This window comes from Chiloscyllium plagiosum, chromosome 51 (assembly GCF_004010195.1).
Source record: "Chiloscyllium plagiosum isolate BGI_BamShark_2017 chromosome 51, ASM401019v2, whole genome shotgun sequence".
Lineage (NCBI taxonomy): Eukaryota > Metazoa > Chordata > Chondrichthyes > Orectolobiformes > Hemiscylliidae > Chiloscyllium > Chiloscyllium plagiosum.
Window position 1 is genome coordinate 166,322 of NC_057760.1, and position 14,713 is coordinate 181,034.

Sequence of the window (14,713 nt, forward strand, 5' to 3'; positions counted from 1 at the left end):
GTAAATGTAGGGGTATGGGTGGGTTTCGCTTCGGCGGGTCGGTGTGGACTTGTTGGGCCGAAGGGCCTGTTTCCACACTGTAATGTAATCTAATGTAATCTAATCTAAATATGTAGGCCATACCTGGTAAGGATGGCAATTTCCTTCCTTGAAGGACATTAGTGAACAAGATGGGGTATTTTTTCCGACAATGGATTCATGGTCATCATTAGACTCTTGATTCAAAATTTTTATTGAATTCAATCTGCCGAAGTGGGGTTCAAACCGGGGTCCCCAGCATGTTACCTGGGGCTCTGGATTAGCTGTCCACTGGTAATACCACAAGGGGCTTAGGACCTGGCAATACACTGCCTGGAGATGTGATGGAAGCATCAAGAGGGACATTGGACGATCGTCTGGGGAGAGAGAGCGTGGCAAGCGTGTGGGGAATTGGCAGGAGACGGGCATGGAGGTCACCATGCTCGCTTGAAGGGCTGGGACAGGCAATGATGGGCCGAACGGCCTCCTTCCGCACCGTAGGAATTGGGTGACGCTGCTTTGGTGTCTCATCCGGAGTTCGGATATGATTGAAAATCGTTTTCGCGATGCAGTGCTGGCTCAAACACCGGCTTGTTACAAAGACAGAAGAGCAGATGCATTCTAAGCCTACCCTGCACTCCAACATTGTGCTCCTTGCACCTGAATCCGTCTCCCTCCACCCGAAACATCCTGGTCTGCCCTGTGCAGCCTCTGCCCTAACACTGTTGCCTCGCTGGGCTGCATATTCCATTGTCTCTGGGCCTGAGCCTTGGGACCATCGGAGAGGTCCAATGGAAAGGGAGGAGGCAGCTGGAGACAAAGGCAGGCAGCTGGGGAGCTGCTCTTGATGGAATAATTCAGGCGTGAACTGTTCCAGACAGCATCTGCTGCATTGCAGTAGAGAGAGGTCTCCTGCCTGAAGGGGGTGGGGACAGCATCTCGAAGCTGACTCTCTCTCTCATATACAGACACACACACACTGCTCCTCACAGGCACATACAAAGAGCTCCCTTCAGCCGTCCAAGGCAGCGTCTCCTGGAGAGCGACACTTTTTTTTTCCGGATAAGGTCAGTATCTGTCTCATTTTCCTTCCAGATCATTATTTACTTTCCTCCCAGCAACACCTCAAATATTTAATATTTACCTGCGCTGTCATCGCTTAGTATATCTGGAGACTGGCGTTCATCTTAAAAGTGGATGCTTAAAACAACATTTCAAAACATTTTCTTTAAAAATGGTGCTGATTTATTAGCTGCGGGAAATATTAGCAAGAAAATATTTATTTTGTGCAAAGTGGAAGATTTTTGAGTATTGTCTTCAAATTTCCCTGATCTATTTTTGTTTATATCTATTCCTGGGTCAAATGGAATTCAGAGACAGATTTGGGATTTGTCTGTGTGTGTATGTGTGGCCTAAATTGGGCATCTCTTCAGGAAGATGCCAGAGGCTAGTGAAGAGGTCATCTTTCCCAGACTCTGTCAGCAGACTTGCTGCAGAATTGTTGCAAGTGCTTCTCTAGGGTGGGGCACACCTTTCATTGTAATATCTCGCAGACGATGTAAAATCACTCTCCGAGACACTGCTGAAGAGCACAGGGGAGAGAAGGGATCGCAGGGGGCTGGGTGGGGCGTTAGCCAAATTATTTTCAGCATTGTGGATAATTTAATCTGAGAGCTGAAACAGCAGCTGCTGAAGGCATTCGCAGCCCAGAATCAGCTGGGAAGGTGGCGATCATTTCTGCTGGTCATTCAGCTCTTCTAGCAAACCCCACCAATGACACAGTCTGCCTAGCTCAGTTATCCCTTCAGAGATGAATCTGGAATGTGTGTCGAGATCTAAATTGAGCATCCCTTGCTGAGAGGGCGTAGCACAGAGGATGAATTAAATGCGGTTTGCTAATTAATCGACATGGAATATAGCCGTAGAGCACAGAAACAGACCCTTCAGTCCAACTCGTCCATGCTGACCAGATATCCTAACCTAATCCAGTCCCATTTGCCGGCATTTGACCCATATCCCTCTAAACCCTTCCTGTTCATATACCCATCCAGCTAAGTTTTAAATGTACTAGCCTCCAACCCCCCCCCACTTCCTCTGGCAGCTCATTCCATACACGCACCACCCTCTGCATGAACAGGTTGCAGCTCAGGTCCCTGTTAAATCTTTCCCCTCTCACCCTAATCATGTATCCTCTAACTTCTGGACTCACCCTGGTGAAACGAACCTTGACTCTTCACCCTACCCGTGCCCCTTGTGATTGTGTCAACCTCTTAAGGCCCCCCCCCTCGGCCTCCTGGTCCAAGGAAGATGGAGCCTCTTCCTGCAGCTCAAACCCTCCAATCTTCTTGTAAATCTTTACTGTACCCTTTCAGGTTTCACAATGTCCTTCCTCTAGCAGGGTGTCCCAATACTCATTAAACGTAATTGACTATTCAAATATTCTGCACGTGAGTGGGCAGATTTCATTAGCGGACAGGTACTGATAATTAGATTAGATTGCCTACAGTGTCCACACTTAACCCACCCAGACCCATTCCCCCTTACTAATGCGCCTAACACTACGGGCAATTTAGCACGTCCAATTCACCCTGACCTGCACATCTTTGTGACTGTGGGAGGAAACCGAAGCACCCGGAGGAAACCCACACAGACACGGGGAGAATGTGCAAACTTCACACAGACAGTCACCCGAGGCGGGAGTTGAACCCAGGTCCCTGGCGCTGTGAGGCAGCAGTGCTAACCACTGAGCCACCGTGCCGCCCCTAATGTGAAACCGAATCATCTGACGCAGTTAGAATCAGCAACACAAAGCCTTTCTTTGTAGCGGGCGTTTGGGACCGCCTGTTTAGAATCTTTTGTTGCGTTTTAGGTCGTATTTCAGCCCCACGCTCCTTTGGTCATCCAGCACACTCGGGTATGGGAGGGGTGTGGGCAGATTGGAGGAGGGCTAGCCAGGCTGGTTATAAACAGCAGGCTGTGGACTGCAGCTTGCCTGTCCTCCTCCTCCTCTGCGGTTACATCCCTGGGAGAAGGAGCACGTGGTGTTCATCAACCCCCTTTAGATAGATGGGGATACAGTGCCTTATTTCCCCCCATCAAATCCATTTTGGTTTAGTCCTTTTCCGCTCTCCCCAAGGGGCAGCACAGTGGCTCAGTGGTTAGCACTGTTGCCTCACAGCGCCAGGTTCAATTCCTGTCTCAGGTGACTGTCTGTGTGGAGTTTGCACATCCTCCCCATGTCTGTGTGGGTTTCCTCTGGTTTCCTCCCAGAATGCTGAACAGGCTGGGGCTGTTTTCCCTGGAGCGTCGGAGGCTGAGGGGTGACCTTATAGAGGTTTACAAAATTATGAGGGGCATGGATAGGATAAATAGGCAAAGTCTTTTCCCTGGGTTCGGGGAATCCACAACTAGAGGGCATAGGTTTAGGGTGAGAGGGGAAAGATATAAAAGAGACCTAAGGGGCAACCTTTTCACACGGAGGGTGGTACGTGTATGGAATGAGCTGCCAGAGGATGTGGTGGAGGCTGGTACAATTGCAACATTTAAGAGGCATCTGGATGGCTATATGAATAGGAAGGGTTTGGAAGGGTATGGGTCGGGTGCTGGCAGGTGGGACTAGATTGGGTTGGGATTTCTGGTCGGCATGGACGGGTGGGACTGAAGGGTCTGTTTCCGTGCTGTACATCTCTATGACTCTATGTGCAGGTTAGGTGAATTGGTCATGCTAAATTTGTTCAGGGATGTGTAGGTTAGGTGTATTAGGTCTGGGGTAAACGTAGAGCAGAGGGGAATGGATCTGGGTGGGTTACTGTTCGGAGGGTCAGTGTGGACCTGTTGGGCTGAAGGGCCTGTTTCCACACTGTAGGGATTCTATATGTATATCTAACTCCTCTCCCACCGCAATCATGATGGGAAGTTCTTGCAGTTACATGTGATTCTAGGTAGAAGAAAAAATATGCTGTAGCTCCCCACCCCCCTGCCCCCATCCCGTATCCACAGGGGATACATTCTAAGGCCTAACATGGATGCCCAAAACACGGATAGTGGCAAACTCCACTCTTTTAAATGGAAAAATTACCTCGTCGGCAGCCTCCTGGTTCATGGTTCTAGAATGTTCCATGGAATATTTTCAGGCCGCGACAAACCGTGGATAACTGAAACCTCGGAAGCCAATTCCGCAGTTACAATGGTCGCCCTGTAAATACAATCTCTGTCTCCAGTGGTGCAGTGACAATGCCCCTACCTCTGACCTAAGAGGCCTCAGTTCAAGTCCCCTCTGTTCTAGAGGCATGTCATAACTTCTGAACAGTGTTGTGAGTGTGGTGCTGGAAAAGCACAGCAAGTCAGGCAGCATCCGAGGAGCAGGAGAATAAGCCCTTCATCAGGAACCTCTGAACAAGCTGGTTAGGAAAAATAATGATAAAACTAGGCTTTAGGCCTCTTGTGGTGCAGTGGTAGTGAGCCAACCTCTGTCCCAAGAGACCCAGATTCAACCCCCATTTGGTCCAGAAAATAACAATTGGAAAATATCTATGAAACTAGTCTCGGTGATGGTGACCATGACGACAATCATCGATTGTGGTTAAAGAACCCAATGGGTTCACTAACTGGGAAAAGGAATCTGCTGTCCTTACCCAAGTCTGGACCTACACATGACTCCAGACCCCAGACAACGATGGGGTTGTCTCTTAACCACCCTCCAGCGTTGGCCCACCACTCGGTTAATGGTCAACAAACATGACTTTGCCAGCAATGCCTGCAGCCCACCAAAGGATTGGGAGAAAGAGAAGATGGTGGAAGGCTCCCTGTTGACCAGAGCTAGGCCCCAGTCTCCTTCCACTGGTTTAGCAACCCACCATTCCTGGCCAATCAAAAGTCTTCTCACTTGGATTATATTGAGGGGAGATGTCAGCTCACACCAGGATCAGGGGTATTGGGGGGCGGCAGGAGAGAGCAATTCTTGATCTCTCCCTCAGAGGCTTACGTGATATCCAAAAGATGGCACTTCCTACAGTGCGGCATTCCTTCAGCATTACTATCCAACAGTGCAGAGTCCCTCAGCGTTGACCTTCTGACAGTGTCCGCTCCCTCAGCACTGACCGTCCAATGGTGCCCGCTCCCTCAGTGCTAACCCTCTGACAGTGCCTGTTCCCTTAGCGCTGATCTCTGACAGTGTGGCGCTACCTCAGTGCTGACCCTTCGACAGTGCAGCACTCCCTCAGCACTGACCCTCTGACATTGTCTGCTCCCTCAACGCTGACCTTCTGATAGTGCCTGCTCCCTCAGCACTGACCCTCTGACAGTGCCCACTCCCTCAGCACTGACCCTCCCACAGTACGGTGCTCCCTCAGCACTGACCCTCTGACAGCACCCGGTCCCTCAGCACTGACACTCCAACATTGCCCACTCCCTCAGCACTGACCCTCCAACATTGCCCACTCCCTCAGCACTGACACTCCAACATTGCCCACTCCCTCAGCACTGACCCTCCAACAATGCCCACTCTCTCAGCACTGACCCTCCGACAGTACCCACCTTTGGTAGTTCATTCCATACACGCACTATCCTCTGGTCCTTTTAAAATCTTTCCTCTCTCACCTTAAACGTATACTTAAGGAGTTCTGAGGAAGGACCACTGGACTCGAATCATGAACTGTGATTTGTCTCCACGAATGCTGCCAAACCTGCTGAACTTTTCCAGCAATTTCTGTTTTTGTTAATGATTTCCAGCATCTGCAGTTTGGTTTTTATTAAACCTAGTCCCTCTAGCTTTGGACTACTCCAACCTGGGGAAAAAGACCCAGGTTATTCATCCTATCCATGCCCCTCATGATTGTAAGGTCACCCCCCCAACCCCTGACGCTCCTGGGAAAGTAGTCTCAGCCTCTCCCTCCAACCCCAGCAACATCGTTGCAAATCTTTCTGGACCCTCTCAAGTTTAAGAACATCTTTCCTATAGCAGAGAGACCAGAATTGAACGCAGTATTCCAGAAGTGGCCTTATCAATGTCCTGTACAGCCGCAATGTGTGACATCTCAACTCCCATACTCAATGCACTGACCAATGAAGGAGAGCAATAGCTATACAGACCCTTCAGTGCAATACATCCACACTGACCAAGTTTTCCAAACGAAACCAGTCCCAATTGCCTGCGATTGGCCCATATCCCTCCAAACCTTTCCTATTGAAGTTCCTATCCGAATGCCTTCTTAAATCGTGGAGATATATTTGTAATTTTCCAAACCATTGACAAAATTCTTCAATCTAAGCAGCTTTGGAAAGTGAAGACTGCTTCCAGATAGGTACTAATGTGGATGAGAATACAAATATACTTCAGAAATAACCCCAACCCACGCTGGGTTTCCTCTGGGTGCTCCGGTTTCCTCCCAAAGATGTGCAGGTTAGGGTGAATTGGCCATGCCAAATTGCCCACAGTGTTAGGCGCATTAGTCAGAGGGAAATAGGTCTGGGTGAGTTACTCTCCGGAGGGTCGGTGTGGACTTGTTGGGCCGAAGGGCCTGTTTCCACACTGTAGGGAATCCAATCTAATCATCTTATCGTGAGGCATGATGTTTGTTCTGCACTTTTATTCACTGGATCCTATGACAGAAAGAGATGCTGCAGTTAGCCAGATGGGCAAATTTATAAAGATTGTCTTTTTAAGTGTCAATAATTGATTTGGTCTGAATCAATAGTTTATATGTTTGTAAACAGCTGCTTCATAGGCAGATTTGCAAAACCTAATCACAGAAGTGGATATTTAGATTCAAATACCCTTTCTCACAAAGGGACATATCAGATTAATCAGTAAGGGAATCAACAGTTATGGAGATGAGATTCCCTACAGTATAGAAACAGGCCATTCGGCCCAACAAGTCCACACCGACCCTCCGAAGAGTAACCCCACCCAGACCCACTTCCCTACTCTATTTTTACCCCTGACTAATGCACCTAGCACTATGGGGTAATTTAGCATGGCCAATTCACCCAACCTGGACATTTTTGGATTGTGGGAGGAAACCAGACCACTCGGAGGAAACCCATGCAGACACGGGGAGAATGTGCAAACTCCACAAACTAATGGGGGACTCGCTCCAAAGGGGAGTGGGGGGTGATTGAGGGACTCGCTCCCACAGGAAGTTGGAGGGAGAATGGGAGAATGGGGGAGTTGCTTCCACAATTAGCAGAGATATATTGCATGGGGGAGCAGGAGATAGATAGAAGGATTGGGTGAAGGGGAGGTAATGAAGATGAGGTTGGGAGGAAGCTGGTGCACACAGAGGGTCCGAATGGCCTGTTTTGCGTGCTATGATCCCAGACGACCAGGGGATCTGAGGCAGGAACTGAACCCAGGTCCCTGGCGCTGTGAGGCAGTAGTGTTAACCACTGAGCCACCATGCCACCCCGATTCTTAAGGGGCTTGACAGGGTCAATGCTGAGAGGATGTTTCCCCTCACGGGAGGGTCTAGGACCAGAGGGCACACCCTCAGAACAAAGGGGCACCAATTTGAGACTGAGATGAGGAGGAATTTCTTCTCTCAGGCGGTTGAGAGTCTTTGGAAGTCCTTGCCACAGAGAGCTGTGGGGGCGGAGTCCTTGTGTATATTGAAGATGTGGAAGTGCTGGTGTTGCACTAGGGTGGACAAGGTCAGAAGTCACATGACACCAGGTTATAGTCCAACAGGTTTATTAGAAATCACAAGCTCTTGAGCGTAGCTCCTTTGTCAGCTTGTGATTTCAAATAAATGGGTGGACTATAACCTGTGTGCTTTCTGACCCTGTGTATTTAAGGCTGAGATAGATTTGTCATCAGTTGGAAATCAAGGGTTACAGGGATAAAGGGCAGGAAAGATCACGATCCTATTGAATGTGGAACAGGCTCGAGGGGCCGAATGGCCTATTCCAGTTCCATTTCTTATGGTCCTATTTTCACTTTGTAAACCTCAGACCCATGAGAGACAGATGTCACTTCCCCCAATGAAATGAGGGCACCATCTGGCATTGCCCAGGCAGAGATGCCAAATCCAAGTCCTGACCAGTGACTGAGTCACAAATGTATTATTGGGACTGGCAACTGCTCGCTGCAAATACAGAAGGCTGACCATCCACATTTTTATTCTCCCTCGTCAGAATTTCTCTTCCCAGCACAGATCTGTAACTTTTTATAAGGCACTCTGCCTCATTTCACTTTCTGAGCAGGAGGGAAGTCAGTCAGGATTTCAAAGTCTTTGCTGAAATCAGGAGGCATGGTGACTCAGTGAGTTAGCACTGCTGCCTCACAGCACCAGGGACCTGGGTTCAATTCCTGCCTCGGGTGATTGTCTGTGTGCAGTGTGCACATTCTCCCCGTGTCTGTGTGGGTTTCCTCCCACAGTCCAAGGATGTGCAGATCAGGTGAATTGGCCATGCTAAATTGCCCATAGTGTTAGGTGCATTGGTCAGGGGTAAATATAGGGTAGGTTACTCTTCAGAGGGTCAGTGGTGGGCTTGTTGGGCCAAATGGCCTGCTTCCATACTATAGGGAATCTAAGTAAATCTACTATTCACATGCACCATATCTTTCCCTCCATTACCATCTCGAATATATTCAATGGCTGAAATTCTGTGGCAGAGATTTCCAAAGGTTCCCCCACACTTTCTGAGTGAAGACATTTCTCCTTATCTCAGCCCCATGGTGTGGGGACTGTGACCCCGATTCAAAATTCCCCCCACCGTCTGGGGGAAGTCATCAAAAAGGACACGAGAGACAATGTTTTCACCCAGAGGATGGTGTGTGCGTGTGTGGAATGAGCAGCCAGAGGAGGTGGTGGGGTGTGGGTACAGTTACAACATTTAAAAGACTAGGAAAGGTTTCAAGGGGTATGGACAGGCAAGGTGGGACTAGTTTAGTTTGGGAAATCTGGCCAGCTCGGAGCAAAGGGCCCGTTTCCGAGCTGTATGACTGTACCCTTTCTGTGTCTGTCCCATCACGTCTGGTAAGAATTCTAAAAACGTTGCAGAAATGCAACAGGCCTGAGGTGGAGAAAGCAGTCCCATGTTTTGACTCCGATAATGACCCTTCCTCAGGACCGTTAAGGAATCCATTTTGAGATCTAATCTCGTTCCACTGATCCCCAGAGAGCAGGGATCCAGTTGATCTGGTCTTTCCTAATAAGGCAATCTCTCAGTCTCAGGCATTAGTTGGGCCAACCTTTGTTGCACTAAACCAGACAATACTCCAGGCGTGTTCTCATCCTGTTTATATCTAAATGCAGTGAGACCGAGAAAAGAGCTCTGCATTCAAATACACTTCCACTCGGCGATGGGTGGGGGAGGCAAGGAGACAGTGGAGAACGATTATTGGGATGTACTTCTACTACAGTGTGGCTTCCCCACCATGATAAAGTACGATGTGGGGAAGCAGACCAAAACGGGGAGTAGGCCAATTGGCATATCCACCACCATTAAGTCAGAGAATGGGGACGGGGGGACGGGACATAATCCCACGAGGAGTGGGGGACATGTCCCACGGGGAGTTGGGGGGATAATGGGGGACTCGCTCCAAAGGGGAGCGGGGGGAGATTGGGGGACTCGCTCCCACGGGGAGTCGGGGGAGAATAGGGGATCGCTCCCACAGGGAGTTGGAGGGAGAATGGGAGAACGGGGGAGTTGCTTCCACAGTTAGCAGAAATATATTACATGGGGGAGCAGGAGATAGATAGAAGGATTGGGTGAAGGGGAGGTAATGAAGATGCCGTTGGGAGGAAGCTGGTGCACACAGAGGGTCCGAATGGCCTGTTTTGCGTGCTACGATCCCAGACGACCAGGGTTCACAATGCTGAGGCCGGATCTCCGTGCTGACCCCTGGCAAGCGAAGGGGACCCCAGCTGGTGGTTTTGCCTGGACACTGGCCAGTTCATACAATCGGCATTGTTCCTGCTTTACATCAGAAATAAATAATTCCTTATCAAAGGAATTGCGCTGCACTGCCATTCTTCCTGCAGAATTCCCAAGGTAGGAGCTGTGCAGAGGAAAATGATTTCAAAACAGAGAAAAGAACATAACTACTGAAAAATATGGGAGTATCTGCAGAGAATAAAAGACAATAAATAATTCAATGGGAGTGAGTGAGTCACCGTTATTTAATTTCTCAGTCCTGGTGTTGCTAGGCCTACCTTTATCAGGGTCCTCGGGTCCTGGTAATAGAATCATAGTCAACAGGAGTAGGCCATTCTTCCCTTCGAACCCACTCTGCCCCTCAATACTATCATGGCTGATCATCCAAATCAGTCCCCTGTTCCTGCTTTCTGCCCGGTACCCTTTGAGATTATTCCAGAAAAACTAAGCTGTTGGATAAATGGGGGCTTCGGGGCAACATGACTGGTCTATGAATCCAAAAGCAAGCCTAGGCCAAGGTGAGACATGGCTCCAAATCCCATTTTCATCCCACTGAGTCCATAATGACCATTCAGAGAGCACCCCACTTGGACCCACCCCACTATCCCTGTCATCCTGCATTTCCCATGGCTAATCCACCCTAATCTGCACATCCCTGGACACTGTGGGACAATTTAGCATGGCCAATCCACCCTAACCTAAACATCCCTGGTCACTACGGGACAATTTAGCACGGCCAATCCACCCTAACCTGCACATCCCTGGGCAGTATGGGTAATTTAGCATGGCCAATCCACCCTAACCTGCACATCCCTTGGCACGATGGGTAATTTAGCATGGCCAATCCACCCTAACCTGTACATAGAGTCACAGAATCATAGAGATGTACAGCACGGAAAACAGACCCTTCATTCCAACTTGTCCATGCCAACCAGATATCCTAAATTAATCTCGGCCCATTTGCCAGTACTTAGCCCATATCCCTCAAAACCCTTCCTATTTCATATATCTATCAGATGCCTTTTAAATATTGTAATTTAAAAGCCTCCACCACTTCCTCTGGCACTCATTCCATACACGTACCACCCTCTGCAAGAAAATGTCGCTCCTAAGGTCCCTTTAAATCTTTCCCCTCTTACCCTAAACCTATGCCCTGTAGTTCTAAGCTCCCCCACCCCAGGGAAGAGACCTTGTGTATTCACTCTCTCCATGCCCCTCATGATTTTATAAACCTTAAAAAGGTCACCTCTCAGCCTCCGACGCTCCAGGGAAAACAGCTCCAGCCTTTTCAGCCTCTCCCTACAGCTCAAACCCCCTGACCCTGGCAACATCTTTTCTGAACCCTTTCAACTTTCACAACATCCTTCCTATAGCAAAATTGCACACAATATTCCAACAGTGGCCTAACCAATGTCCTGTACAGGCACAACATGTCCCCCTAACTCCTGTACTCAATTCTCTGACCAATAAAGGAAAGCATACCAAACGCCTCCTTCACTATCCTATCTACCTGCGACTCCAGGAGCTATGAACTTGCACTCCAAGGTGTCTTTGTTCAGCCACACTCCCCAGGACCTAACCATTAAGAGTATAAGTCCTGCTAAGATTCGCCTTTCCAAAATACAGCACCTCGCATTTATCTAAATTAAACTTCATCTGCCACTTCTTGGCCCATTGGCTCATCTGATCAAGATCTCGTTGTACTCTGAGGTAACGTACTTTGCAGATGAATATAGGCTCCAGGATCTGGGGGGGGGGGGAACCCACTCACCTCCCTCCCACCCACCCCGAACACCTATATCCTCCCCACTTATAGAACATAGAACATTACAGCCCAGTACAGGCCCTTCTGCCCTCGATGTTGCGCCGCCCTGTCATACTAATCTGAAGCCCATCCCACCTACGCTATTCCATGTAAGTCCATTTACCTGTCCAATGACGACTTAAATGCACTTAAACTTGGTTAATCTACTACCATTGCAGGCAAAGCATTCCATACTCTTACTACTCTCTGAGTAAAGAAACTACCGCTGACATCTGTCTTATACTTATCTCCCCTCACTTTAAAGTTGTGTCCCCTCGTGTTTGCCGTCCCCATACTTGGAAAAAGGCTCTCCCTGTCCACCCTATCTAACCCTCTGATTATCTTGTACGTCTCTATTAAGTTACCTCTCAACCTTCTTCTCTCTAACGAGAACAGCCTCAAGGCCCTCAGCCTTTCCTCGTAAGACATTCCTTCCATACCAGGCAACATCCTAGTAAATTTTCTCTGCACCCTTTCCAAAGCTTCCACATCCTTCCTCTCATGCAGTGATCAGAACGTTACACAATACTCCAAGTGTGGCCATACCAGAGCTTTGTACAGCTGCAGCATAACCTCCTGGTTCCGGAACTCAATTCTTCTATTAATAAAGGCCAAAACACTGTATGCCTTCTTAACAACCCTGTCAATCTGGGTGGCAACTTTCAGAGATCTGTGTACATGGACACCATGATCTCTCTGCTCATCTGCACTCCCAAGAATCTTACCATTAGCCCAGTACTTTGCATTCCGATTACTCCGTCCTCACACTTGTCCACATTAAACTCCATTTGCCACCTCTCAGCCCAGCTCTGCATCCTATCTATGTCTCTCTGCAACCTACTACATCCTTCGTCACTATCCACATCTCCACCGACCTTAGAGTCATCCGCAAATATACTAACCCACCTTTCTAAGCCCTCATCCAGGTCATTTATAAAAATGACGAGCAGTGGACCCAACACCGACCCTTGCGGTATGCCGCAAGTAACTGGACACCAAGATGAAAACTCAATAAGATTCTTTAGGCATGACCTACCCTTCACAAAACCGTGCTGACTGTCCCTGATCAGATTATTCTTTTCTAGATGGTTATAAATCCTATCACTGGTCTGTAATTACCAGGGTTGTCTCTACTACCGTTTTTGAACAAGGGAACCACATTTGCTATCCTCCAGTCCTCAGGCACTATTCCTGTAGACAATGATGATTTGAAGATCAATGCCAAAGGCTCGGCAATCTCTTCCCTTGCTTCCCAGAGGATCCTAGGATAGATCCCATCCAGCCCAGGGGACTTGTCTATTTTCACACTCCTTCAATGGTGGTCTTATCTTTTGCATCCAGTACAGAGGGCAGATAGGGCCTTGTGATTAGCACTTCCCCCTCATGACACTCCACCCCATGCCCCCACCCCCCACCCAGAGCTGCAATGCATGCGCCGGTCTCAATTTTCCCAGAATGAGCCTGTGAGTCTCTGGCGCATCAGCCAAGTTGTTGCCATGGTGGATCGAGTGCCTTATATATAAATGCAAATCTCTTCTTTACAGTATACTGCTCCCTGAGTGCTTGTTTGCACCTCCCACAACCATTCTGGTGCCCTGATCTAAGGAAAGATGGACTGAGCATCAGAGGCAGTCCAGAGGAGGTTCACCCAGCTGATCCTGGGGACGGTGAGGTTGAGTAGGTTTGGGGCCTGTACTGATTGGGATTTAGAAGAATGAGAGGCAACCTTAGAGAAACAGACAAGAATTTTTGGGGGAGACGTGGAGAGGTTGTTTCCCCTTGTGTGGGAGAGTCTGAGAGCAGAGGGGCATCGTCTCAGTGTAAGGGTGGCCCGCTGAAGAGAGTGATGAGGAGAGAATGGCTTCTCCCTGAGGGGAGTGTGTGTGTGTGGAAATCTCTACCACAGGGAGTCTGAGTCACTGAGTATATTCAAGGCTGAGAATTTTCATCAGGAAGGGGACCGAAGGTTATGGGGTGAAAGTGGGAGTTGAGGGTGATCAGATTGGCCGTGATCTCAATAAATGGCGGAGGAGACCTGATGGGCTGAATGACCTCGCTCTGCTCCTATCTCCTAGGTTCTAAGAGCGAAGCCGGTTCTGTAAGGTTGACGTTTGATTTTAGTGCATTGCCTGAACCACTGACTATGAGTGAATTCCACCCCCCCCACCCCTTCAATTCCTGCTCTCCTAGCTTCCTGTTTTTCAGTGCAAAGATGCTGGACGTCCTGAACAGCCAGTTTGACTCCTTTCTCTTCTGGAGGACCCCCATCCCTGTGGTGGACATCTCCGAGATCGAGGTGCTGGGGCTCGACGTGCCTGAGTCTGGCGCCGGGGGCCAGAGTACGCCTCGCAGCTCACGGGACATGGAGGAGCAAGACGGAACACTGGCCCAGTACAACACCTTCAACTTTTGGAGGGAACCCATCGCTAGTTTCAGTGGCCTCGACCTGGAACAGCTCTGAGTCAGCGCTCCGACGAATGCCGCCGTGAATGAGTTGTTAATGTATTGTTTCCCAGAATCCATAAAGTTTTACCGTGAACATGTGAAAGAATCGCTTGCTTTACTGCCAACGCATCCCTGTCACCTTCAATCGCCCCTTCAAAACACACTGCGTGTAACGTCCTCCACTGCTCAGTTGTTCAGCTTCCTGTCAGGACGAAGCAGAGCAGGAGGAGGCCATTTGGCCCTCTGTCCGTACGCTGGCTCTTTTCCGGGACTGTCCCATCATTTCCGTTGCACCTGCCCAATGCCAGGGGGCGGCCCAGCAGCTCAATAGTTAGCACTCCCGCCTCACAGCGCCAGGGTCCTGGGTTCGATTCCACCCTCGGGCGACTGTCTTTGTGGAGTTTCCACATTCTCCATACCCCAGGTTTCCCCCAGGTGGTCCGGTTTCCTCCCATAGTCCAAAGATGTGCAGGTTAGGGTGGATTGGCCATGCTAAATTGTCCCATAGTGACCAGGGATGTGTAGGTTAGGGTGGATTGGCCATGCTAAATTGTCCCATTGTGCCCTAGG

At 49.2% G+C, this 14,713-nt stretch overlaps 1 protein-coding gene across 1 annotated transcript; it reads left to right on the forward strand.

Annotated features, from left to right (window-relative positions):
• The first annotated feature begins 889 nt into the window (after nt 1-889).
• Nucleotides 890-14,246, forward strand: mllt11 (MLLT11 transcription factor 7 cofactor). Its single transcript, XM_043683973.1, has 2 exons — nt 890-1,085; nt 13,889-14,246. The coding sequence occupies exon 2, from the start codon at nt 13,911-13,913 to the stop codon at nt 14,157-14,159; it is 249 nt and encodes an 82-aa protein (XP_043539908.1). The 5' UTR covers nt 890-1,085; nt 13,889-13,910; the 3' UTR covers nt 14,160-14,246.
• Nucleotides 14,247-14,713: the final 467 nt, after the last annotated feature.